This window comes from Phalacrocorax carbo, chromosome 9 (assembly GCF_963921805.1).
Source record: "Phalacrocorax carbo chromosome 9, bPhaCar2.1, whole genome shotgun sequence".
Lineage (NCBI taxonomy): Eukaryota > Metazoa > Chordata > Aves > Suliformes > Phalacrocoracidae > Phalacrocorax > Phalacrocorax carbo.
This window is the reverse complement of record NC_087521.1, coordinates 22,770,056-22,796,266: the sequence shown is the minus strand read 5'-3', so window position 1 is coordinate 22,796,266 and position 26,211 is coordinate 22,770,056. Positions and strand designations below refer to the sequence as shown.

Genomic DNA, 26,211 nt, shown 5'->3' with positions numbered 1-26,211 from the left:
GTGAGTTGATATCATGCATTCTGTGGTCTGCAGAGGCTGGTGCAGGGGCTTTCCATTACTGCTGGTGTCTATGTGCTTGGAGAGAGAGTGAAAGCTTTAGAGGGTCCATCCTGCAACAGCACCTATAGGCTCTTGTGTTCCCCAGGACCTCACAAAGAAAAGGAAAATCTGCTGTTTTATGGGACCTTGAGTTATGAGCAGGCAGAGAAAAGCTAGTGAAAAGATTTCAGTATCCTTAACTGCCTTAATTCATATTTTAACTTCCAAGGGGACTGAAGGTCATCAGCACCGCTCAGAAATGGGCCCTGAAAAAGCTGACCCAAAGCTTTGAAAGTAGCTAAAATTCTGTGGTTTCAGCTCACTTTCCTTTGATATAACAGGAAGTGAAAGAAAGTACCTGCAACAGTTGCATTTCTGACAACTCATTCCTGAGTAACAGGACATGGGCTAGAAAAGAAAATGCCAGCAAACCTCATTTCCTAAAGTGGTTTATTTTCTGTTGTACATGCTAACTGCATAGCAAAATAATGTGTCTATATATTTACATTATTTAAATTAATGTCATGTTAATACCATAACATTTTTATATTTTACTTCTCAGTACCGAAAACTCAAAAATGTCTCCCATTGCCTCGATAACCTCTGTATGGAGCTCCTTTTATTTAACAGTTGCGTGAACAGCATGCTCGTGAACAACACAGCGTTGATAACACTGGAGATAACACAAAGCCTTGCAGTATTTCATCATGGGTATCTTGCAGAATTTAAAGAATGAACAACAGAACTATTAATGACAGGATTATAATGGATTATTAAAGAAAAAGGTCTATAAATCATCTACACCGACCTAAATCCCATACTTTTTATAACACATCTGCACACTTCTAGAGAATTTTTTAGGTTTATTTATTTGAGGCTTTAATACAGATTTCCTATCTCAAATGGAACTTCATTGCTTCATTCAAGCTCTGATGACTAAAGACCATGCAGTATCAACCTGAGTTTACCTATGTCACCAAACTCCTTTTCCCTTGTTGGTTTTAAGGCTGTAACCTCAAGTGCTTTTAAAAGAACAAAGGCTCTGTTAGTTTCAGAAGATGTTTAGATCACCTCCAACTTGGTTTCTGATCTAGGTTCCTAGATAAAAGTGCGTACTGACAATTCAGTACACTATGAGTTTATCTTCTCTGTAAACTCAACTTAGTTCATAAATCCATTCAAATTGGGGAAAAGCTATCTTGTATTAAAATCCCTAGATTGACTCTACAAATAAAATGTAGGTATTATTAGAGTCTGAAAAGGCCACTCCCAAATACTGTGAGCTTTCAAGACTCCTATTAGCTTCAGTTAGATTTCTAAACATTAGGCGATGCTTTCCCTCATATTCCCAGTTTCTTCTACTTGTGAGATCATACCAGTTGTACTGAGCTTTTATGTTTCCATTAAAAAATATTACAAATATTAATTATGCTTTGTGAATATTAAAAGCTAAGTCTCCAAGCCGAAGTGTAGGTATGAATGTAAGTAACATTCGCTCACTCAAAAGGAGTAAGTGAATGCTTTTACCCCAATGCAGAAGGGGCAAAGAATCTCCTGGTACAAAGAAAACTCAGCTACCTTCATGCAGCTGGCTGCAGCCTTCCTTCCACTACTGCTTTACCTTTTTTTCAGGTACTTTCCACACATACAAGCTGATGTAAACCTGTAACTAACAGGGGCAGAGCAGTTGCAAAAAGGCACAGCTTGTCAATCAAATAATCAAAATAGTTTTGGATGACTAAACAGAGAAAGTAAAAGCCCAGAAGGTGGCCACACCTAAAAATCCGTTTGAATAACAGTCCCATGCGATTAATTTACCAGAACTTACTCAAATACAAGCCCCTTCCTATCAAAAATCTAGTCTAACAAACTGTATGTGTACCATAAGTAGTTACACAACCCTGACAATAGCTTCTAAACTGGGGCTCTATTCAGAAAATTGTATGTATGTGTATGTACACCATAGAAATGCAAACACTTCAAATGATACATGCATCAAATACTATTCAGCCATGAAAATGAAAGTATGCTACAAAGTAGGATTCAATCCTGAAAAATGTCCAGTCACACTAGAAGCAGGTCTCTGTGTGGAGTTTCCATTGAGATCAAACTATTGGTTTCCCAAAAGTCATGAATACTACTACAGGTTTATTCTGTAGACCGCTAGCAGATGGATATTAGTGGATACTGATATCTTAGAAGACTCTTTTCCTGTAATGAACAGATTGTGCTCTCATGGTAACAGGAAAACAGGTTTTTTCCTTGAGTATTCACTTGAAATGGAAGTTCTTAAAGTGTCCAGGGAGTTTTCCATCTGCACAGACTGTGATTTTCTGCACCTCTTTGGGAGCAAGTCCTTGCAGAATTCCACAGCCTTCTTCTGGAAGTGCTTCCCAACAATTACATACAGGACTGGGTTCAGGCAGCTGTTGCTAAAGGAACAGTATGCAGCTATGTCAGTCAGTACATCATTAATTTCTTCCAGACATTTGGAAGCAGGTGTGAAGTAACGGATCGTGTCAATGAGTGTGCTGATCTGGAATGGAAGCCAGGAAGCGATGAACAGCAAGAGCACAGCAAGGACCAGCACGGTGGCTCTCCTCTCTGTCTGGACTAACTTCAGTTTTTGTAGCTCACTGCTTCGTAAAGCTTTGATGATTTGCACAGTGCAATAGGTAATTACACAGAGTGGGATCACAAAGCCCACGATATTCAGCAAGCAGTTGTTTGCAGGCTCCCAGTAGCTGACTGGATAAACAAGACCACAGGCTGTGATGTTGTATTCTTTGTAATACTGTAATTTTCGGAACACCATTGTAGGTGAACATATGAGCAATGCACATGTCCAGACTATAAAGCTATTCCATTTGGCCCAGACAGTTTGCCGCATCCGTCCAAGAGACATGGTTTTCACCAAGGCCAGATAGCGGTCGATGCTCACAAGTGTCAGGAAATAAATGCTAGAATAAAAGTTCATGTAACTCATTACATTGACAGCTTTACAGAGGAACAGGCCGAAGGGCCATTGAAACTTACTAGAAATATTAATGGCCCAGAAAGGTAAAGCACAGACTAACATTAGGTCAGCAAGTGCCATGTTTGCTAGGTAAATTTCGGCCACTGTGCAGCGACTCTTGTGGAAACACATAACTGTGAGGACAAAGGAATTTTCTATTGCTCCCAGAATAAATATAAACCAGAGGAATCCAGGCTGAAAATCCCGTAGCCATTTCCATACATCTGAATTAATACATTCATATTTATTCGGCTGATACTCTTCTGAACTGTTGTAGAAGCAACTGACTGTTATCTGCTGGGTGGTCGTGGTGTTGTAAAGCTGTGTAACGTTTTCAGTTGTGATGAAAACCATATCTGTGCAGACAAAAAAGAAAAAGATGACATGAGATTGGTGCAAAAGAGACAATATGAAAAGCTGGCCCTGCTTTTCCTACTGTCCTAAAGAGCAGAGCTTTGAAAAGGCTTACAGTCCTCTGGGTTGTGTTCTTGTAGATGCCCTGCATGCTTGCAGAGACTTTCACACACTAAATTGCTAGGGACTGCACAGATTAATTTTAAGTGGGTGAAACAGAGGGAAAAACCCACCAGCAGACATTGTGGCCAACACGTTAACAAAAGAGAACATTTACCAGTCTTTTTTCACTAGAACCAACCTGCAGCAAGTCTTTTTTCAATTCTTTGAGGAGGTTGATGGTTAATTTATTTTCTTATCTTTGTGCATTAATAGTCATAGTATCCTAAAGGACAGATGTACCTTGTGAGTCTCCTGTTGCTCGTTGTTAAGCTGCTTCTCCAGTCACATGTCCTTCAACATTTTACACCCTCTCCTGAAAAGCAGTTGGGTGGAATTCAGTGGTGTTTCCTCCTCAGAACACCATATTTTTTCCCATATGTTGTGCTTGGCACAGCAGACATTTAGTCTGCAGCTCCAGTGTGCACTGAGAAAGCTGCAGGAGCAGGATCAGTGTCTGCAAGCAGTGAGGCTTTCATGACTTCTCATGGGAATCATCTGTGTATTTCTGTGTCTGTGTTACAATCTCTTTCTGCAAGCAAGTCACAGAGGAGATATATGGTAGAATCTTTCTAAGGGAACTTGGTTTTAATATGTCTGCAGTGTGTGGGTTGACAGCTTGGCAAAGATGGTGGCTGTCCTGCCAAAGTCAGGACCTGCCTGCAGTCAAGCTGCTGGGAGACAACTTGAATGCAAGAACACAATCTGAAAACCAGGTGCTGTAGTGTAAATATTCTATGGGTCAGAACAACTTGGGGTCTTACAGGGAGCTATTTACAGTCATAAATGTCAGATCTGAGCTTAAATGTTACTAAGACCAAACAGAAGTTGAGAGTCCAGCATCTAAACAGAAGTTGAGAGTCCAGTTCTGCTAAAATGTTAACTGTGGTTTTCGTTGTTGTGCTCTGAGATAATGAATGCTGAGATATTATTCAAATACAAGACTGGCTTTCCAGATATGTGTATATTGAATGATATATACATTGCTCTGGGCTGTGTGACAGAAATACTGTTTGTCTTTTTCCAGGTCTTTAAAATACCACTGCTTACGTTACAGTTTGATTGGAAGTTTTCAGATGTATGTTTTGTTTTTAATTAAGATATTTGTCTGATTCAGCTGGTAACTTGTCAGTAAAAAGGTGACATATTTGTAATTCCTGAAAGGATAGGGTTCTCATTTGTACTCTGATTACTGGATTTGTTTCTTTGATAATTGTCATTGCTCATTATGCATATAGACATTTGGCTGTTTGATGCAGAATTGCTGAAAAATGGTGGTCATATTTTGTGTACTTAGTTTTAATTAAGCACTGTAGTGCCTGAAAACCAAAAGCAAAGATGAAGGCCACATTTTACTAAGAACAGTAGAGGCAGTAAGAGGACAATCTCTCTATACCGTAAAATTTATAACAGAGGTGTCAGGCAGGACAGGTCAACTGGATAAAAGAGGCAAGTGGGACTAAGAACCTTGAAAGACAAGGCAGCTTAAAAATGGACCAGTGGGTACAAAACAAAATGTCAGCAATGCACTTTTCCAGTTCTTCATAACTTGACCAAAGGACGGTGTTTGCATAAACTACATAACAACATAAATATTCTTATTCTCCAAGTTCACTCTCTCAAAACCTCAACTTTTCAAATCCATATCTAACTGCAGGAACGTATCTCCATCTTCTATCCTGCCTCTTCATTAACCTTGTCATTGTTAGAACCACCTCAATCTTGAGACACTGTATCCTTTTAATTTCTGCATGTTTTCAACCAGCATCTGGGGAATGGCTTGGTGGAGCCTCTTTATTACACAGCATTACATGTTGTAAACAGCCGTGCAGTGATCTATTGGTGACACTGGTTATCTGGAGCTTTTAGGTCTAGTGGATATGGATTTAGGTGTTCTATACTGAAAGCAAATGCTATCCACAGTGCATGCTATGCAACATTGCCAATACTCTGATTTATGCTCTCTTTTAATCTTCCAGGTACAAGCAACTTACCGTAGGATGTAAAGGCTTTGGTTAGAAATATTACTTTTGTTTGAGCCCTTCCAGGCATAGCAAAGCACCTGCACCTACAGTGTATTTTTCTGCCACTTCATTTGTTCACATTTTTGAGGTCGGCTGATGCAGGGATATGTTAAGTAATGGCCAGATCCTCCCAATTCTGCAAATGAAGAACCTTTGCAGAGGGACTGGGAAGAAAAGGTTAAACTGTAGTTGCTGGGCTGTTGGATTGTGTTTACAGGCAGGGGAGAGGGACCCCAAAGAGGTGGTGGTCACCAGTGCCATGGCCTGAAACCTCTGAGGGCTGGGCACTCTCACTAACACTCCTTGGTATTGCCTGGTAACCTGGTGGGTTGTTCTGCTGATCGAGGACTGACCTGTAAGTACTCTACTGTGGAGAGCATGCCAGAAGGCAGGCATGAGATTATCAGCAAGCCAAGGATAACACCCAGAGTCCAGGGGTGTGGTCAGCCTTGGAATGTTGCACAACTCAGCTGGACATGCTGGGAGCTATGGATGTTCTTGAGAGAAATGAAGCGGGATATGATGAAGTGGGACAAAAAGCTCTTTAAGGACCAAAGGATCTAAGGAATGCAAGTATGGGGAAAAAAGGTCAGAGGTATTGAAATTACTTTAACAGAACAACTTTTTTTTCCCCATTTTTCCTAACGTAATTGATGTAAATGCCCTTAATGATAACTGCAGAGCAATGGCTGTCATTCCACAGTGTGCTACAAGTTTACACACCAAACTGTCTCTAAAAATTCAACTTCTGAGAGGTAATAACTCTATCTTTTCTTTGTTGCCTTAATTTTCTGACAAATTAAGGAGTTGATTTGCATTAAAATAACATTTTCTTTTGCAAGGTTATTTTTGTCCCAGTCACGTTCCTCAATCTGGTTCAATGTGAAGCCTTATGAAAGTGAACAGTGTAACTCTGAGGGCAGCCGCAGGTTGAAATGGGACAGTGAACGATGAATAAAGAACAGGAAATGTTCAAGCTAACATTGCCACAAAAAGTGTCCACTGATCTACAACCTCAAATGTGCTAAAGCCCATTAGATATTCATTATACCAAGATTGGAAATTAAAAATTAAAATCATGATGACAGTAAAACCAGTAAATTTTAAGAATGTTTCAGACACTTTCTCTATCTCTCCAAAATAATGAATGTCTCCTTAGTGAATGTGGTGGGGACACCCTGGCTGGAAGCCAGATGCCTACGAAAGCCTCTCTATCACTTCCCTCCTCAGCTGGACAGGGGAGAAAAAATATAACAAAAGGCTCATGGGTGAAGAAGAGGACAGGGAGATCACTCACCAATTACTGTCACAGGAAAAACAGAGTCAGCTTGGGGAAATTAATTTAACTTATTAACAATCATACTGGGGTAAGGTAATGAGAAATAAAAACTAAATCTTAAAACACCTTCCCTGCCACCCTTCCCTCCTTCCTGGGCTTAACTTCACTCCCAATTTCTCTACTTCCTCTCCCTACAGCAGCACAGGGTTTGGGGGTTGCAGTTCATTTGAACCAAGAAATAATTATTATTAACACTAGAGGCTGTTCCAGGATCAAAACAACAGGATCTTCAAGTTTCTCCAGCCACTAAATCACTCCATTTCAACCTTGACAACCTCAGTAGTTTTAAACAGCCAGTTGGATAAAGCCCAGAGTGGCATGGTCTGATTTCACAGCTGACGCAGCTTTGAGCAAGAGGTTGGACTAGAGACCTTCCGAGGTCCCTTCCAACCTGGATTATCCTAAATTCCTTAATTCGTGCTTCTTGTGCTAATAACTGAAACTTCCATTTGGATTAAGGCCAACAAACAAAAGCTGAGCATCAACAGTGAGTGCCCTAGCTCACTGGGGTGCCCTTGCTCACTGACTTTCCTTAGGAAGCTATGGACATGTTGTTGAAGGCACTGTGAGAACTGGTTTTAGTAAAGTAATTTTTTTTTCCAACTATTGGGACACAGAATTGGCTTTTCCAAATCACAGAAGGTACTGGAGGAAAGTTGTTTTATATTACCTGGGGATTTTAGTGGGAAGCAGAAGGTAGCCTGAGTACCAGGAGAGCAGAGCCTGTGCTGCCAGGAGTTGAGAGGTCCACATTGGCAACTGAAACATGCTGAGTTAGTCTTTTGCATCTAGGCTGCTGTGTGACACACAGGGCTCTTGGAGCCATGTTTCAACATGCATGTACTGCTCCATTTACCACCTTTCTAATCTTTATGTTGCCTCAGTTATGTCTTTAGGTGGCTAGAAAAGAAAGAAAAGCCCAGAGAGAGACACACATCTGGAAGACTCAAGCAGAGACATTAGGTCAGTGGAGCAGGATGGATGCACAGGAAATTAGAATAGAAATCTACATTGACAACTAGGTCTGGCATAGCAATGAGGAGTTTTGCCTCTCTTTTCTACAGAAATCCTGAGGGACTGTATTCAGTGCACATAAAGGAGATAAAAAAATTCGGTGCTTTTGAAGAAAGAAGGAGCCAGGTGTTTGGGAGGCAATTCCGGTGCTTGAATATGGATGTTTTGGAAAGTGCTGGATGTCTAGGATGTCTGCATGGGGTTGGTATATGATAGAGTACCTCTGAGAGGTGTGGTCTGGAGCCAAGCAAGATACCCTGGGAGTTTATGAACCACTCCCAGACACTACAGGGGCAACTTTGCCCCATGATATTAGCACTAAGGTTGGAGGGTGGGGGCATAACCCTACTGTGAAACTAGCAATCTTTGGGTTTAGTAGAGCATACAGACTGTGAAACTATACTTTATAGCTATAAAATGAAATACAGAATTATAGTGAAGGAAGATAAGGAAAAGAGTCTCCTGGAAATTGGTCTGTTAAAGCAGCCCAGGTTTTAAGAACTCAAAAGGAGAAGCTGTTGATTTCTTCCAGAAGAAATTGTTAAAAGACAATTTTCTGATTTTTAAGTCTTTGAAAAATAGAATAAAGGAGACATGGGTCCATATTTGAAATGAATAAGGGTCTGATGTATTAGTAAATGTATTGGACCTTGGCTTAGTTCTGTTTTTAAAGAAAATTCCTGCTTGTGTTTCGGGAGAGTAGGAATGCTGTGTAAAGATCTGTGCTACCTTGGCAACAGCTAAAGCAGATGAGCTAGAGGAAAAGGTTGTTGTTTTTACTGTTTTGTGTTTCTTCTGGAAAAAGGAATTATCTATGGGTAAAATAAGAGGTGGAAGAAACCAAACCTGCCTCTCTATACTAATTTTTGCTGACTTTCTGACCTTTTAAAAATCTGCATGTTCATAACAACTTCCAAATTTTTGAGGACTCTGTATTCCCCAAAGCTTAGTTAAAACCCATCTATATTTTAGCCTTTCATAACTATCTCAAAGGCAACATAAGCTAGAAATATTCAGCACGAAATAACTTTTTAAATTAACCACTCTCCTTGTAGAAATATTTCCTCTTCCTTCCCTGAAGTATGGAGGAGGGAAAACACACATTTAGTCAGAAATGTAATGCCATACAGCTCTGATCTATCATTCCTATTGTAATATTTATAACCACCAGGGATTATTGTATTGTTCATTAACAGTAATTTTACTGACAGTGATTTACAAATGTGATTCAGTCCCTCAGAAATCTTTTTTTCCTGTGAAAATATATCAGATGATCCACTATGAGGTTACATGACTTACTCCCAGTCAGTGGTGAGCACAAGGGCTAGATGGTGAACTTGGGCACACTTATTGGGCACTTCTGAAAACAAAGTGCTGTAACTATTTAGTTGTGGTTTTGTTGCATGTGTTAGCCTACTTAGCTGTTCTTTGGAGCTGTGTAATTCTTTTTGTATGAAAAACTTTCATAGATCCTGGGTTTCAGGAAGTACCTCAGAAAGGTTGGTGATACAATGGGTGAGAACATTCCTCTTGCAGAGAAAGGCTGCTTCAAAGCTTCATTAAATTAAAAAGGGAAGGGTATAAGCGAACAAATAGTATAAAATGCCAAATCCCTTGAATATTGTTCTAGGGTTGCTTTGAGGCATATTGTATCAAGGTGCAGTTTGGACAAAGGAATGAAATATGAGGGTATACCCCTCAGTTGGTTTTTTTTTTTTCACAATAAACCTTCTGCTAATATTTGAAAGTGTTTGGCAATAAAAGTAAATGAGATCTGTAACTATAGGACCATTAAGAATTTAAAATCTGCTACCTACAAGACCTGCACATAGTGATGTGCTCACAGCAACAAATGCCTAAGTTAAATTTAGACCTGAATATCTGGTTTAACATTTTGTATTCCTGGAGATTTCTATTATGTTAACTCTGTGCAGCTTTTCCCTTCCCTTTTGTATATGATGGATTAGTAAACAGAGTAGAACTTCCTGTACTTGTTCAGCAACTTTTACCATTATAGTTCATGAGCAGAGAAAGAAGAAGAATTAAAAAACTAACAAACTAATCTGAAAACAGAGACAATCACTGCCTTTCTCCCCCTCACAGCCCACATTTCAGTTTCTGCTGTTCAAACACCTCTGAGAAAGTTTTAAGTTGTTCATTTTTACTGAGTTATTTTTTTCTCCATTCCCAGCTTATTGAATAATTTGATTGAGACTATTTCTCTTTATGAAGCTATTTCAAATGAATATAAATAAATAATTCTTGGAGCAGGGACACGAATCTGATTCTTCCATCTTCAGAAAATATAATCAATTGCAAAGTTTATAATGTCAATCTCACAACTCCTCCTCTTTCTCCTCATGAATACTGAATTATTTGCTGCCGTTCTCAAGTATCCTCAATCTTTAAATGTCCAGGACCTCAATCTTCATGGACACCCCATTCGTGCCCCCCTTAGACTTAATGCCACTCTGCTCCAGAACCTGGTGTCAGGAGTCCTTGGGTAACTTTGTGTCCCCCTGAACCAAGGAGATAACTTTCTGATTATCTTAAAGGAAGGCACATTACTCTCACACAATGCACTCAAGTCACTGTGGATTCTTTTTTTTTCCTGTGTGTACTGTAGTGTGTTTGCTCAAAATGTTTTGACAACTGAGAAAGAAAATATTCAAAAGGGGGAAAACTGACAACAAACTCACTCTGCAAGGCTGGCAGGGTATTTTCTGTTCTTTTTGGCATTCCCCATGTGAGTACAGGTAAGGTTAACCATGAGTGCTCATTGTCCAAAGCTCAGCCAACAACTAGCATTTAGGTTAGTGTTAGGTTAGGAGAGAGAGAAATCTAGAACCTACAATAGGAGTGGGACTGCAGAAGTACTGCAGAAATGAATGGTCACCCAAATGAGTTGTTCCTTGAGAACTTTTTCATGGGAACTGTGGTTGGTCGTCAGGGTCCAAGACTCAGCGTGTGTCTAGGGTTCAGGTTTGGGCTAGGAGACTCACAGACTGTGTCTGCTCTTTTGGAGATAGGGTGAGCCCTATTATGCCTATACGTGTGTTTATCACACTTCTTACATTGTGTCTTATCAGCACTTTGTGTTTTCCCATGTATATGTTATTGGGTCAGCCTGTTTTTTCACACAGGTATCTTGGGCTTTGTCAACAGCATTTACTTTCGGAAAGCTCTGAGTGTATTGTTGAGCTTAGGGTCCATTTGCTGCCATGTCTGACTTCTGGTTTTGGATTTTGTTTACTTGATCTTTATAATTGGTCCAAAATTATGTTTTGTAGTTATTTCTTAGTAAGGTAAGGGGTAGAGGCTCAAACTTTGCAAGTGGCATCAAGATTTTCCCTTCCCTTTCTCAAGTTCTTTGGTGCCTTTGAGGGCAAGCGCTAGCTTACAGCAATAACATAAGCAGGAATGCTGTTACTTCACCTTACAGGTATTTTAAATAATACCAGGGTAGGATACATCCCTGAATGTACTGGTTTAAGATTCCCACTCAGCCCAGCTTTCAGGCTCAGTGGGTCCCTTTCGTAAAGGCACAGACAGAGGAGATGCTGAAGAAAATGGAGAGATGAAGATGGCAGATGTAGGTCAGGAGCAAATTTGCAAGTCACACAGGTGGAGGGGAAGCGAAATGTGCCTGATGGAAACAGTGTTGTCTGGGACCCTGATTATTGCTAGGTATAAATAAGTAAAGAATGATTATACACAGGTTTGTAGTATGCGCAAAATAAACCCAAAGCTTGGTCTTATTTGCTTAGACTCACAAAGCTCAATAGTTTTTATCATTAGATGAAAGGCCTCCTGCCAACAGGGGCAATATTCAGATAATAGTTTGCTCACATTTTTCAACTTTGCAGAATTTGCACTCAACGTTGGATCTGTTGCTGAGAAAATGATTGTCTATTAACATAATTTATTCCTGTGCCTAGCTGGCTCACTGCCTAGCTTGGCAATATCTCCCCTGTTGCACTGTCTTGCAAATAGTGATGGATGGGATCGAGCCTCACTGCAGATTTGTACAGGGAGAGAAGCAGCAAAAATGCTGTTTGGAGTGAGAGTAACATGCTTTGGCACCAGGAACCACACAGGGCTCCCTGTGAGGTGGCAGCGATGGCTGGGAAAGCTTAAGCCTTGTCCCTGCGTTGAAATGTTGCATCTCCCTTAACCTCCTGCAGCACTCATGGTGTCTGTCTACAGAGCTGAATGATCACAACTCACACAGTTTACCTGAGGTACGAGGAAAAATGAGAGACTATAAACTTCCTGACTTTTGTGATGTGATGTGTATATTTGCCAGATTGGAGTAGGGTAAAAGGAGATTGTATCCCCTCCCCTAAGCACTGTGGGCTCCATGGGAATTCTCTGTTGTCTGACAAGGGATTGCTGTACTCCGTCTCCACTGCAAAATTCAAAGAGCTTAATGTGCTAATGTTGTAAGACCCATTTAATATCCATTGCAGGAGTCTAATGTCATGTGAACTGGCAGGTCTAATGGTATCAAATAGCACAATGCATCTATGAAGTGGCAGGCAATACCCTGAGCCCAGTGAATAGCTAAGGTAACCTGTATCCATTGATAAAAAAATAAAATGCTAGTGATTTTATCAAGACCAGCTTGCACAGAGTCCTGGATTCATCTGGGATAGAGTTAATTTTCTTCCTAATAGCTGCTATGTTGCTGTGTTTTGGATTTAGCATGAGAATGATGTTGATAGCACACTGATGATTTAGTTGTTGCTAAGTAATGCTCATACTAAATCAAGGACTCTTCAGCTTCCCATGCTCTGTTGGTGCAGAAGAAGCTGGGTGGGGGCACAGCCAGGACGGCTGACCCGAACTGGCCAAAGGGATGTTCCATACCGTTTGATGTTCAAAGAGGTATTCCATACTACACGATGCCATGCTCAGTATATAAACTGTGGGGAGCTGACTGGGGGGCAGCGATTGCTGCTTGGGGATGGGTTGTGTGTCAGTCAGAGGGTGGTGAGTAGTTGCATTACTTGTTTTTCCTGGGTTTTGTTCCTCTGTCTCTTTTTTGTTGTTTTCCTTTTTACTACAATTTATTATTATTATTGTCATCATTACTATTATTATCATCATTACTATTATTATTATATTTTATTTCAATTTTTAAACTGTTCATATCTCAACCCATGAGTTTTTCTCACTTTAGCCCTTCCAATTCTCTCCCCCATCCCACTGTGGGGGAGGAGCTGGGAGGGTGAGCGAGCAGCTTTGTGGTGCTCAGTTGCTGGCTGGTGTTAAATCATAAAATGCAGTCAGATTGTATTTCTTTGTTAAAGTGAGAATTTCCTGCTTCAGAAAACAACTTTTCCTGAAACCCGGATAGATCAGAACTACTGCTGAAAACAGCTAAACTGCAAAAGAAATACATGAATTTTCAACTGGCTGATGACAGTTTTTGAGAGGTGGGCTGGAGGAACTGTTGCTTGAGTAGGTTCTCAGAAATGGTCTTGGGGTTCAACTAATAATAGTTACAGGGCTGATCTCAATATGTAAGATAGGAGAGCGCTGACGAAGCACGCTAATAACATAAATTGCATGATCTTCATTACAGAGAACAATGGGAACATCCTGCAGAAAGCACTGGACAATATTAATAGAGGAACAGAAGTGGAATAATAAAAGGAAAAAACTCTAAGTCATGAAGCACTTCTGTTCCCCAAGGTGATGCTTCTTTATTCTCCCTGCTGTAGCGGAGGCACAGAGGAGCTGTTCAACAGCACACAAAGCTCCACTTAAGGCTCCCTCACTGATACGCACATGAATGTCCTCTAAAGCTTTGCTGTTTGTTGCATTACTCCTACCAGACCTCTTCAGCTCGATTTAGTCACTCCCTTCTCTTAGCAATTGAAATACTGCTCTTTTCCCTGTGTAGCAGCTCTAAGTTCTCATGACTAGGCAAAATGTGAAGGTCTAATGGCCAAATACTATTTACCAGTACTGCTCCCTTTGTGCATTAAATACTTAATGGACATATTTGCATTTCAAACGAACCGGCTCTGTGCCCTGAAAGCACTTTGCTTCTAGCACCTTGAGACATTGTAGCAGCCATTTAGAAAAAAAAGGCAGACATTTGCCATCTCCAGTGCTTCCAATCGCTATTGTTTACACTGTTGTCAAGGGTATTTGCAATAATGCAGCCTTTCTTGCACATTTTCACCCCCAGCTTTCACAGGTATGGCCTTTGAGAAAAGCCCAACTGTCTCCAATGATTGGAAGCTCATAGTATGTGTAGGTGACTGGTTGCTTTCCCAAAGTCTAATAGGTATTTCTTTGGCAGCTGCTTCTTTCATCATTTCTTATCATACAGGTAACCAATTATTTTACTCTGGAGTTGATTAAGTCTCTGATGCATTTTGCAGAAAAATAAAAGATGTTGTGAACTGTCATATTATGTCTGCAAAACATATTTGCAACTACAAATAGTCATCCCCACCAGCAGCTGGAAATGTTTCAGTCGCTACTAATTTTTCTATTGCTGAGCCGCATGCTGATGGCTCTGCGCAAGCAGGGGAGGCCTTAGTGCAGAGTGCATCAGAGGCAGAATCTGTCGTCCCTATAAATTAGTAATAATTCCTTGTGTTCTTTTAATGCCTTTCACCAAAGGGATATACTCACAGCTTTACTGGGTAACGGTGCAGTTTTCAAACAGCACATTGGGATCTGAAAACAGAATAGGCTAGAAGGTATGATTAACTATATAATGTTCAATTGAAAGGAGATGGAACTCGGAGGAAGTGTTATTTATCCAGGTTGTTCAAGTTAGCATCTCCACTACATGGGCTTCCTAAATCTCAGTTTAATTTAGAACCTCTGACAACAGCTGTAGACCTATCTCAAAAGCTACATTAAACTATAAACTCAAATTTCAACCTTCTGAAAAGCCTGGCTTTTCTCATGGACTATTCCAGTGAATGATCCCAGCATCACTGATTTGTGTCATGGAAGGCTATACAAGCATGACATAATACTGAAGCTGGCAGAGGAGCTTGCCCAGCCACTCTCCACCATTTATCAGCAGTTCTGGTTAACAGAGGAGGTCCCAGATGACTGGAGGCTTGCCAATGTGACACCCATCTACAAAAACGGCCAGATGGAGGATCCAGGGTACTACAGGCCTGTCAGCCTGACCTCAGTGCTGGGGAAGGTTATGGAGCGGTTCATGTTGAGTGAACTCACCAGGGAAGTGCAGGACAGCCAGGGGATCAGGCCCAGCCAGCATGGGTTTAGGAAAGACAGGGCTTGCCTGACCAGCCTGATCTCCTTCTATGACAGGGTGACCCACCTAGTGGGTGAGGGAAAGGCTGTAGATGTTGTCTACCTGGACTTCAGTAAGACTTTGACACTGTGTCCCACAGCATTCTCCTAGAGAAGCTGGCGGCTCACAGCTTGGACAAGTGCACTCTGCACTGGGTTAAAAACTGCCTGGATGGCCAGGCCCAGAGAGTGGTGGTGAATGGAGTCAAATCCAGTTGGTGGCCAGTCATGAGTGGTGTTCCCCAGGGCTCAGTGCTGGGACTGGTCCTGTTCAATACCTTCATTGATGATCTGGATGAGGGGATGGAGTGCAACCTCAGTAAGTTTGCAGATGACACCAAGTTGGGTGGAAGTGTCGATCTGCTGGAGGGCAGGAAGGCCTTACAGAGGGACCTGGACAGGCTGGATCGCTGAGCCGGAGCCAACGGTATGAGATTCAACAAGGCCAAGTGCTGGGTCCTGCACTTGGGTCACAACAACCCCATGCAACGCTACAGGTTTGGGGAGGAGTGGCTGGAGAGCTGCCTGGAGGAAAAGGACCTGGGGGTGTTGGTTGACAGCCAGCTGAACATGAGCCAGCAGTGTGCTCAGGTGGCCGAGAAGGCCAACGGCATCCTGGCTTGTATCAGGAGTAGTGTGGCCAGCAGGAGTAGGGAGGTGATCGTGACCTTGTACTCGGCACTGGTGAGGCCGCACTTCGAGTACTGTGTTCAGTTTTGGGCCCCTCAGTACAGGAAGGACATTGAGGTGCTGGAGTGTGTCCAGAGAAGGGCAACGAAGCTGGTGAAGGGTCTGGAGAGCAGGTCTTATGAGGAGAGGTTGAGGGAGCTGGGGTTGTTTAGTCTGGCAAAGAGGAGTCTGAGGGGAGACCTTATCACTCTTTACAACTACCTGAAAGGAGGTAGTAGCGAGGTGGGGGTTGGACTCTTCTCCCTAGTAACAAGTGATAGGATGAGAGGCAATGGCCTCAAGCTGCACCAGGGGAGGTTTAGATTGGATATTAGGAAGAATTTCTTTACTGAGAGAGTGGTCAGGCATTGGAACAGGCTGCCCAGGAGAAGTCATTATCCCTGGAGGTATTTATAAGATGTGTAGACGTGGCATTCAGGGCATGGTTTAGGAAGCATGGTGGTGTTGGGTTGACAGTTGGACTTGATGATCCTGGAGGTCTTTTCCAACGTTAATGATTCTATGATTCTATAAATAGTAGGTTGTTTTTACTAAAGGAATTGGTGGAGGGTTTTGTTTGTTTTCTTTTTTTTTGTTTGTTTTATTTTTTATTTTCATACTGTCCTAAAAGCAGAATGGCAGTGCAAGCACTGGTGAGTTCCCTTTTCAAGGAGAAGTCTAATCTGGAACATGCTTCACTTCTGAAATGATAAACTTCAGAAAGTAATTTTGCCTTGCCCTTCCTAGGTCAAACGTCCTGCTATTCTGTTGCATGAGCAGCTTGGGCAGTCATTTTGTATTATTTTCATATTTCTGCTCCTGAGTTAGACATTACATGAAGCATTTGCAGTTGGAAAGAGGCCAATTGTCAGATATCATGGTCAAAAATCACAATCAGTATACTGCAGTGGAAAGCTCAAAACTAGATGTACGTTTTGGAAATGGTGTGTGTATGTAAGTAACTGTAGTGAATTTCAGACTGCGTTGCAATTACCTTGACAGTCACAGCAGATAAAACTGGATATATATCCAAATGTAGTCTGGTTTTCTGCTGAAAACCCAGGGGAACTCTAATGACAATAATTCTTCAGTGGGAATACACTTAATTTCTATTGGAAGAACTAAGTATTCAAATACATGCTGATAGGGATTTGGTGATTAACTAAGTTGTACAAACATGCATATTTGGCTTTCAACGCTGAGAGGTCTGAAAGATTCAGGACACTGCTCCAGCTGAGAAGTGGTGTGATTTACAACACCGATTTACAACAGCCAGTGTTTGGATTATGATTTTATTTTTGCCTTTTCATGCTTTGACAGTGTTCTGAAGTGAAACCGTGTGTTAATTTATTGTCATCTCTTTGTTAGCAATAGGAGATGTCAGAGCCTTGCTGGAATCTGCTGCAGACAATTTGTTTTTCATTCCATGCAGAGCAATGGGTTTTGAGCACTGGTGTTCAGCAAGAAGATATTCTATCTGCTCTTTCCAGAATGTGTGAGCTGACAAAAAAGAACATGGTGAGAATTTAGAGACAGATTCCCTTAGTTATGCCATAGCTCCTTCAGAGAACCATTGTACCAAAAGTTAATGTAACCCAAATACCCTTCAAAGACTGACCAGTCACATGGTGTTGGGTTGTCACAGGGTGACTCTGCATCCTGACACAAGGTTGGAGATCTTTTCCTGGCTGCACAGTGATAACAGTTAATGGATCACACTTGCTGGTATCTTACACTCACATATTACTACAGCTATGTACAAGATATTTTACTAAATGTTGGAGGAAGGGAAATCTCTTTTCCTATTAAAATGACTATGAAACCAGAAAATTTCTGGAGGAACGGATTTTAAAAGAAAGATTTTTCACAAAAGATCTGGGGAATTTAACAGAAAATATTTTAAAGATGTCAATTCTGATCTTGAACAAAGGAGGAGACATCCTGACTGCTGACAGCTTAGCAGGAGACTCAGATTCACTCTGGCTCTGTCTGGCCAACTAAATAGTTTATTATCTTTACAAAGTGGAGCTCCAAAAATGAGAGGATGAAAGAGCCCAACTCACTACATTTTATCCCCCAGGCACTTGTTTAAGGAGGATGCCTTGTTCAAAATCCCTAATCTGTGCTACCCATTTCCAGGCAGATTTCTCCTGTGTGTGTAATGCATGTGTCTGTGGTTTGGGATCTTGCTTTCATTATAAATATCAAGATTCTTTAATTCCAGATGGGAATTTCACTTCTTCTTTCTGCCCTTCCCCATTTTTCTGTGAAACAGAAATTTTGCCTTCTAACCAGCTTTGTTAATTTTGAAAAATGTTCTCATTTAAGTTAATCATGTCACCTTTGAACTTATGTACCATCACTTTTGCAATCGCTGTAGAACATAAAGCATTATGTGGTATTGCACGCGACAGTTTTCTGCAGCAGGCAGAAAAGGCTTGTGGCAGGATGTCAGGGCAGGAACAAGTGAAGAGGAAATGAGCGGATGTGAGTTCTGGAAGAGAACATAACATTGCTAAGGAAAACAAACAGAGGAGAAATGCTGCTGCTAGGAAGGAAAGAAGGATGGAGGAGGAGAAATGGTGTTGCTGGGAAGGAAGGATGGAAGGATGGAAAGAAGGGAAAAAGAGGGGTTTAGTTTTCCAAAAGGAAAAAGGGTTCCAAAACAAATAATGAATAAGGATTCCTGCCTGAGTCAGGTATACACCAAAATTGTGTTTTATCTGGGGTTTTCATTTAAAATCTTATAAAACCTACATAGTTTACACAGTTTGGATCCTTATTTTACCTAGCTTCAAAATAGTACCAAATTTGAAATAGTTTGATTCTGGTATTTGAAGTCAAATCTTTCCTCAATTTTTTAACCATCTTTGATCAGAATTCATTTATCCTAAGTCAAACCTTATTAATATATTCTATTTAACCCTTAAAAATGACACAAATATACAGGAGAAATTATTTATACGTTAAACCTGTCTATGGTGATACATGATGCAAAGTGTAACAGAATGAAACTCCAGATATCTTATACTGTACAGTTATGAGCTGTAATCATGATTCAAATGTCAACTTGTAGACTACGTCTATTGTGGAAAAAACCAAGTTGCTGTCTTCTTATATTTCAAAAAAAGATTAATGTTTCCATAACGTTGCAGGAAACACCTACACAAAACTGACTCCGCTTTGTTATTTCTCCTTCCTTCTGTTTCTGGGAAATGTCCCTGTTGCTGTGCCAGCTGGATGGAATTTCTTGGCTATAAAGGTGACCCTTTAATTAAAAAAAAAAGATTCTTAGCAGAATGATGTAAGCAGAAGGTGAGAGCATAGTTGTCTTGTGCAACGTGCCTGTACATGCTGCTTTTAAAAAAAAACTTACGTTACAAATTAAAATCTTCTGTGAACAATATCCCAGCCTTTCATTGATTGCATTCATGTCTGATTCATTATGACTATTTAACCAGGTTGGAATAGTATTGCTTCGAAAATGAACTTGCAACTCTGTGCTGGTTTTGGCTGAGATACAGTTAATTTTCTTCATAGTAGCTGGTATGGGCCCATGTTTTGGATTTGTGCTGAAAACAGTGTTGGTAATTCAGGGATGTTTTTGTTATTGCTGAGCAGTGCTGACACAGAGTCAAGGCCTTTCCTGCTTCTCACCCCACCCCACCAGCGAGTGGCTGGGGGTGCACGAGAAGTTGGGAGGGGACACGGCCGGGACAGCTGGCCCCAACTGACCCAAGGGATATTCCATACCGTATGACATCATGCTCAGCAGATAAAGCTGGGGGAAGGAGGAGGAAGGGGGGGACATTTTGGGTGATGGTGTTTGTCTTCCAAAGTGACTGTTATGTGTGATGGAGCCCTGCTTTCCTGGGGATGGCTGAACACCTGCCTGCCCATGGGAGGGAGTGACTGAATTCCTTGTTTTGTTTTGTTTTGCTTGCAGGTGTGGCTTTTGCTTTACCTATTAAACTGCCTTTATCTCATCCCACGAGTTTTCTCACTCCTACCCTTCTGATTCTCTCCCCCATCCCACTGGGTAGGAGTGAGAGAGCAGCTGTGTGGGACTTAGTTGCTGGCTGGGGTTAAACCATGACAAACTCATCAAAAAAAAAAAAAAAAAAAGACAGAGCTGTTTAGAAAGATCTTAAGTTTTAAACTGGTGCCCTTGTTCTTGTAAAAGGTTAGTCCATTGTTTCCATCACTTGACTTTGTTACTTACTGGAAATCTCTACACAAAGTGAAAACAAAGGGAAGATAACTGGTTTTGCTTGTTTGTTTGCCCATGAGGGATAATCCCAGATACTCATGATTTGGAATTTTGGCACTAACTAGAAGAAAAATAAAATCCTTACTCTAGCAAAGGAGAAGAAATAAGCAAATGCAACAGTCTCGATTCTAACAGATGGGTACATCAGAAATGTCTGAAAATATTTGTTGATCTTTGTGCATCAAGTAAAAATGTGGAAACCAGGAAGGAAGTGGTGGAGGATCCTTGTAGGATTGTCCCCTAGTAATTGGTAGGAGAGGACTGTGTGTATAACATGATCATGTAGAGGAACATATATTTTTCTACTCTGACAAGATGCTAACAAATATTTATGTTTGTCTATATAGATGTATACATCTGTGTGTCTATATATATGTCTATGTGTGTATATATAGAGAGAGGAGACAGAATTTCCACAAAGCAAACATTTTCTGGTCACCTTTAGTGCCACAAACCATTTGCCTGCTGTTTTGCTGGTTACTCTGGAAGAAAGTGGTTTGCGTGTTTCCAGTGCCCAGCACTGGGAGGATCAGGAACATCAAAACTTTCTGGGTGATGCCAAGGAGAACTGCCATGTGTGAGCTAGTCTGGAACAGGTAAAGTGAGAACCTGCATGAGGAGTATTTGGGAGGGCTCTCTAGAGTACAAACACAGTGTCTGGAGGGTTTGATTTAGATGACTCAGTCTAAAGAAATAAAGAAATAAGAAATCCATCTTTGAGCTCCGATATCACAGATTAAGATGAGACCTTTACAATAAATAACCTGATGACACTAGGCTGGTTGTGAGATTCACTGGCTGAAGCTCAGCTTTGAGCTCCAAGCTCAGCAAAGTTTACATGTTGTGATAGTTAACGGAACACCCACTGCATGGATTTCTTTCTTGTCTCCTGATTTCACAGCTAGGAAAGCAAGCCTTTTTACAGCCCTTTCCCTCTAGAAAAGGAAGCCAGAAAAAGGATGTGGCTACCCTACCGCATTTGGTATGCAGATTACTGGTGAGAAAATCACTCATCTCTGCTGACAGATCTATAAGACCTCATCTGCTATAAACTGTCGTTACTCTGCTGATGTGGATGGTGCTGTGAGTATTCAATTCAGCTGAGGATCTCAGCTGTGTGATTAATTGTATCACTTTTTATGTCCCTTCATCTGGTTGGTTGCTTGTTGTGCTGTTTGCCTGGGTCCAGCAGTCAGGACCTGGAGCACAGCTCTGCAGACATTGCCATACTGTCTGTGTTTTACTGATGACCAGAGGTTTTGGAGATAAGCAATGTGCAAATGCTATGCAAGCATAGAGGCAGACTTTGCCTCAAGGAGTTTATAAGCTAAGCAGAAGCCAAATATGATACACAGAGTATAGAATATAGCTTGTTATAGGGAAAGACTGCTGGAGAAGGAGATGAGTGGTGCATACAGACCTGAGCTAAAGCCTAGCAACATATACTGCAATATTTCTGTCCTCCTACTTACTTGTATAAGGATCAGGTTCCACCTTTGATTTATGAAGGCTTCACAGTTGCTTTTTGCAGAAATGCTCAGGTGACCTGATGAAACCCTTTTAGCTTACTGGCCTGCCCACTATCTTTAGGCAGTTTACCCTTCACATCAGGAAAGTGGCTTTGGTTATTGCTTTGCTCCACATGTGTGGGCAGAGGGTTCACATCACCCTTCTGCAGGGGAATCTGCTGCCTGTCTTTTGTACTCCATGACATTTCAGGGCAGTATCCCTTTAGTCAGGTAAACAGCTAATAGGAAACCACAGGGCACCTCTAAAGACACAGGGGTGCAGGTCCCAAAGAACACACCTGCAGCATACTCCCCTCTGCCAATGCAGGAACACTGCAGGAGGAAAAACAGCTATGGCCAGTTCTGCCTCTGGTCACGTATGTATAAATGCTGTTAATACCCAAAAGATATCTAGCCTTAGTTTTTTGTGGAGCTTACTTGTAATCTCAGGTAACGTGAATGGGAGAAATGGATTTCTGCATTTTGACAGCTCCATTCTCTGCAAATTAGCCATAGTCTGAAGTCTGCCTTAGTTTGCAGCACGGTCGCTAGGCTGGCATACTTTAGCATACAAAGCTCAGCACTAGTGGATCTACAGACCTGGATAACTCAATTTGTTTGCAGGGATCAGAAAAACCAGCCCAACCTTGCTAAACTGAGTTGATAAGTAACATGTAGGGGAGGTAAATATAGCACAGCAGCAAAGCTCTGTCAGATCTACCCCTTCAGGGAACATCAAGAGTCCTGAAACATTTTGCTGGAGTTTGATGTAGCAGCTTTGCCACAATGTCTGCATGCTTTGGACTTGCTTATCATCAGACTGAAGAGAGCATGCTTTCAGCAGGCTACTTTGCTGCTTGTGTTTTTTCTGGTCTGTATCCCATTAGTGTCATGTTCTGCAATATTTAACTGCTCAGTGAGTTGCTGGACCACAACCAGATCCCAGCTCCCATCCCAGTACACTAACATTACTTCTAAGCAAGTGATATATCCCCACAGTGGAGACTGCCATCAGGTGCAACCTCACCTGTGTGAAGACAGCAGCCTGCAGAGTTCAGATTTAAAGTGTTGCTGGGGTGCTCTCACTCCCTGTGCTTTCTCATTGCAGTTATCCCTATCTGCCTCAGAGCTGTTACAGTACAGGGATGCCCTCTCCTCCCTCTGTCCCTGGTCATGCATTCCTGCTGCAAGGGGCATCCAGCTGAGGGGAGGCGCTGGTTCAGCCATCTGCAGGGTTTATGAGTCAGAACCCAAAGACTGTACTGTAGAGTGTGAGTCTTTAGTAGCTGCCTATTCACCCAGAGTTACTGCAGTTATAGGGGAGTGACAAAAGTAAGCTTTTGTGACCGTTTAAGGCACTTTGTTCACAGCTATGTATCAGCCAGCCGGAGGCATAACTTTTCAGCTCAAGATGTGGAAAATTTGAAGTATGCTAAATGCAAGAAGGAAGGAAGATAAGCCTTTAGATATTGTGGAGGAAACTGAAAAGTGTGGAGTACTGAGAGGGAATTTTAAAAAAAAAAAGAGTGATGATAGAAAAAGGCTGGTTGTGTATAACTTCTAAAGAAAAACAGAGGTTCTAGCTAAATGGCACTTATTCTCAGGTTTTATTTAGTTTTATGTTGATTAGGATTGTTGATGAGTTCAGGTGTACTTTTGCTGTTGACTTGTTACCGGGAGGGTATTTGTTTTGAAAGCAAAGCTCTATTCTCTGGTGAGTTTTCCTGGACTTTCAATATGATTTTTTTCCTACTGTGACTTTGAGAACAGCGGGATTTGGGTTGCTAAGAGCTTTTTACCCCCTTATTTCTCTGAAAAACAGACTATCAAATGCTGACTATTCTTAAGCAGTGAATTTTAGGGTTTTCATAAGGAACGTGCTAAAATTCTCCCAAATCCTTCTGGTTATCTGTCTGAGAAAAGGCTTCAAATATTATGTAACTATGAGGATTTTTTAAAGCTGTGTTCCACTGCAATGATGAGATCCTTATTTCAGGAAGCTCTAACTCAGTAGGAAAGACAGCTATTTTTGTTGGATTGTTGGTACAAAATATTCAGGTAACTCTGAGTAACTCAGTTAATCTTGTTCTAACATGTAAGGGGCCCAGTGGAAAACCTGACAAAGATTTTCTGGAGGTGTCTGTCCTCTGGCTATTCCAAAGTCTTTATTAACTTCCATACATTTATCCTTTCTCTTTGTGTTTTCACTATGCACATTGAAAACAAGACAAATCTACTTGGAAGTCTTTGAATGATCCTGAAGTGCAAAGATGCTTCTCTTCATTTTTTTTTCTTAAAGATTGCACATTCTCAGACAACAGCAGATGGGATAAAATCATATGACTGATATTACTCAATATCCTGACACTTCAATCTTAGAGACTCTGTTGTAAAAATAGATCGGTTTTTTCCTAGTTTGCTTTCTTCTAGCTTCTTTAAGAAAATATGTACTGCTGTTCAAGATAAAAATACTCTTATCTTAGAACATGACATCTATAACATTATATACAGTATGTTAAATCAATGACAAATTATTTGAACTCTTATGGGTTTATGGCTATTTTGTTCTTGTTAGGCAAAGACGGCTGCTAAAGGTTCTGAGTAGTGGAAAATGAATAGCTAAAAGTGTAGCATATATTTCAACCTTTAGCCTTTTTGTTATATGATCCTAATCACAACCCTAGTTCTAAGCTTTTCTTTGTTTCTATCAACATCTTATACATCATGCTCCTACTGCATTTTTATTTGGATACATATGTTTGAAAGAAACTGATAATATTGCTCAAAGGTGATCCAAAACTTTTGTTCTTCGTAACATAAGAAATAGCTTTAAAGGTTTAGTCTTTGCCATTCAACCAGTGCAGACGAGACAGGTTAGCAGTGTAAGGTAGACACACATACACACTTCTTGCCCACAAAGCTTACAGTCAAAATAATAAATGAAGAGAAAACCTTCAGCATGTACAGAAAGAAATTGTGTCTGGTTTCTTCCTACTATTTTGTAGGTAATTTCTCAGCTGAAAACAAAGGTATCTGCTTGCACTTTCTGTTTCTTTTGTGAGATGAAAGAATGGGTGCCCATGGTGTGATTAGAGACATGAAAAGCCTTCTGGATAGAAGAAGCACTTACCCTCCAGTAGCCCATACACTGGATAGTATCTGTGGCAGGTGAAAAGCCCTGTGCCTTTGATAGGTTGGGTACTTTACAATAAAGCATTTTTCTGTAAATGTTACAGCTCTGCAAAACCTGACAAGTTACAAAATCCCATTAACAATGTTTTCTCTTCCATGTTCCTGAAACACTAATAACATCAGCTTTTTTTTGTCACTGAACCAGAAACATATTAAGAACTGAAGAAGTGGTTCCCAAAAAGCAGCAAATCACACTGAATTTAAATGAGAGCTCTTCATATTAAAGAGAAGCAGAAACACATACCTTGACTGCAAATTCACCGCTGAGCAGGTACAAATGAGTGAAGTGCAACACGTCTCTGGGAACAGCCAAGCTCCTTCTGTTGTATGAATGAGTGTAACTTCTGGTTTTCTGCCCCGCCCTGAACAGAACAGACTAATCCCTCTGTTGATGACATCATATTCCTGGATTTTCTCCCATACTATATTCTAAAAGCAACGTTTGACTACTGTATCCAGTATAAGACCGCTGATATTTGAATGTGGGTGGTATGCAACACAAATCCAGCTAAAATATTGATGTGCCACGGTATGCGTATGAAAGTTATGGGTTTGCACAGCAGCTTCCAGAATTGTGTGTGAGCATGTGTGCAGACATACGTACAAACCTGATCTGGATTTTGGGGGATGGTGAGTGCATTTTTTTTTGTATTGTTGTTAGACACAACCAAGAGTTAAACAAGTCAGCTTTTTGGCTGACTTGGATTTTTAAAACAGAAAAAATCAAATATCTCATTTACAATCTTACAGACTTTTCTTTCATGGTAGGAAATTCACTGTTTATGTTTCTGGAAGACACTGTTCTTCCTCAGCAGAAGTCTCTAGCTACTGAGTCTGCTGAGAACTAATACAAGAATCCAAATACCATATAAAGATTTAAATTGGAGCAAAATTTCTTCAAGCTTATGGATGAGATCTTTATATGAAACAGAATGATACACTACAAGTAGAGCCTTTTTCCTACTACATTGACCTTTATTCTGCATTTGAGATAATTTACAAAGAACTGATTTTACCCTGTTTGTAAGAGGCATAGCTGTTTTTCCTCTAGTATTTATGCAATTAAACTGATATCTGAAATGGCAACCATGGTTGTAGAATTCCACACAAAGGATGCACCTTCATTTAAATAAGAAGTGAGCAGAGAAAAGAACAGTCTGCTCTCTTAGTTTCCGACAAAATACTAACTCTGAAAAGATTCAAGAAAAGACTCAGAGCTATTTGTGTTAAATGTGGTCTATATTGAGATCAGTGGTATCTACCAGGGAAAGTACTTGGCTCCCACTCTCCATTGGTTCTTCATTTATAGTTCTAGGGCAATACTCTTACTCACACTT

At 40.8% G+C, this 26,211-nt stretch overlaps 1 protein-coding gene across 1 annotated transcript; it reads right to left on the bottom strand.

The window, feature by feature from the left end:
- Window positions 1-494: 494 nt before the first annotated feature.
- Window positions 495-25,204, bottom strand: BDKRB2 (bradykinin receptor B2). The gene is made up of 2 exons (XM_064459993.1): window positions 25,119-25,204; window positions 495-3,411 (listed from the first exon to the last, which is right to left on the bottom strand). Exon 2 carries the CDS (start codon window positions 3,407-3,409, stop codon window positions 2,273-2,275), a length of 1,137 nt encoding a protein of 378 aa, XP_064316063.1. The 5' UTR covers window positions 3,410-3,411; window positions 25,119-25,204; the 3' UTR covers window positions 495-2,272.
- Between the last annotated feature and the right edge of the window lie 1,007 nt (window positions 25,205-26,211).

Bases quoted from the DNA above. Each gene is read 5' to 3' on its own strand.
- BDKRB2 (XM_064459993.1), bottom strand. From the start codon at position 3,409: ATGGTTTTCATCACAACTGAAAACGTTACACAGCTTTACAACACCACG.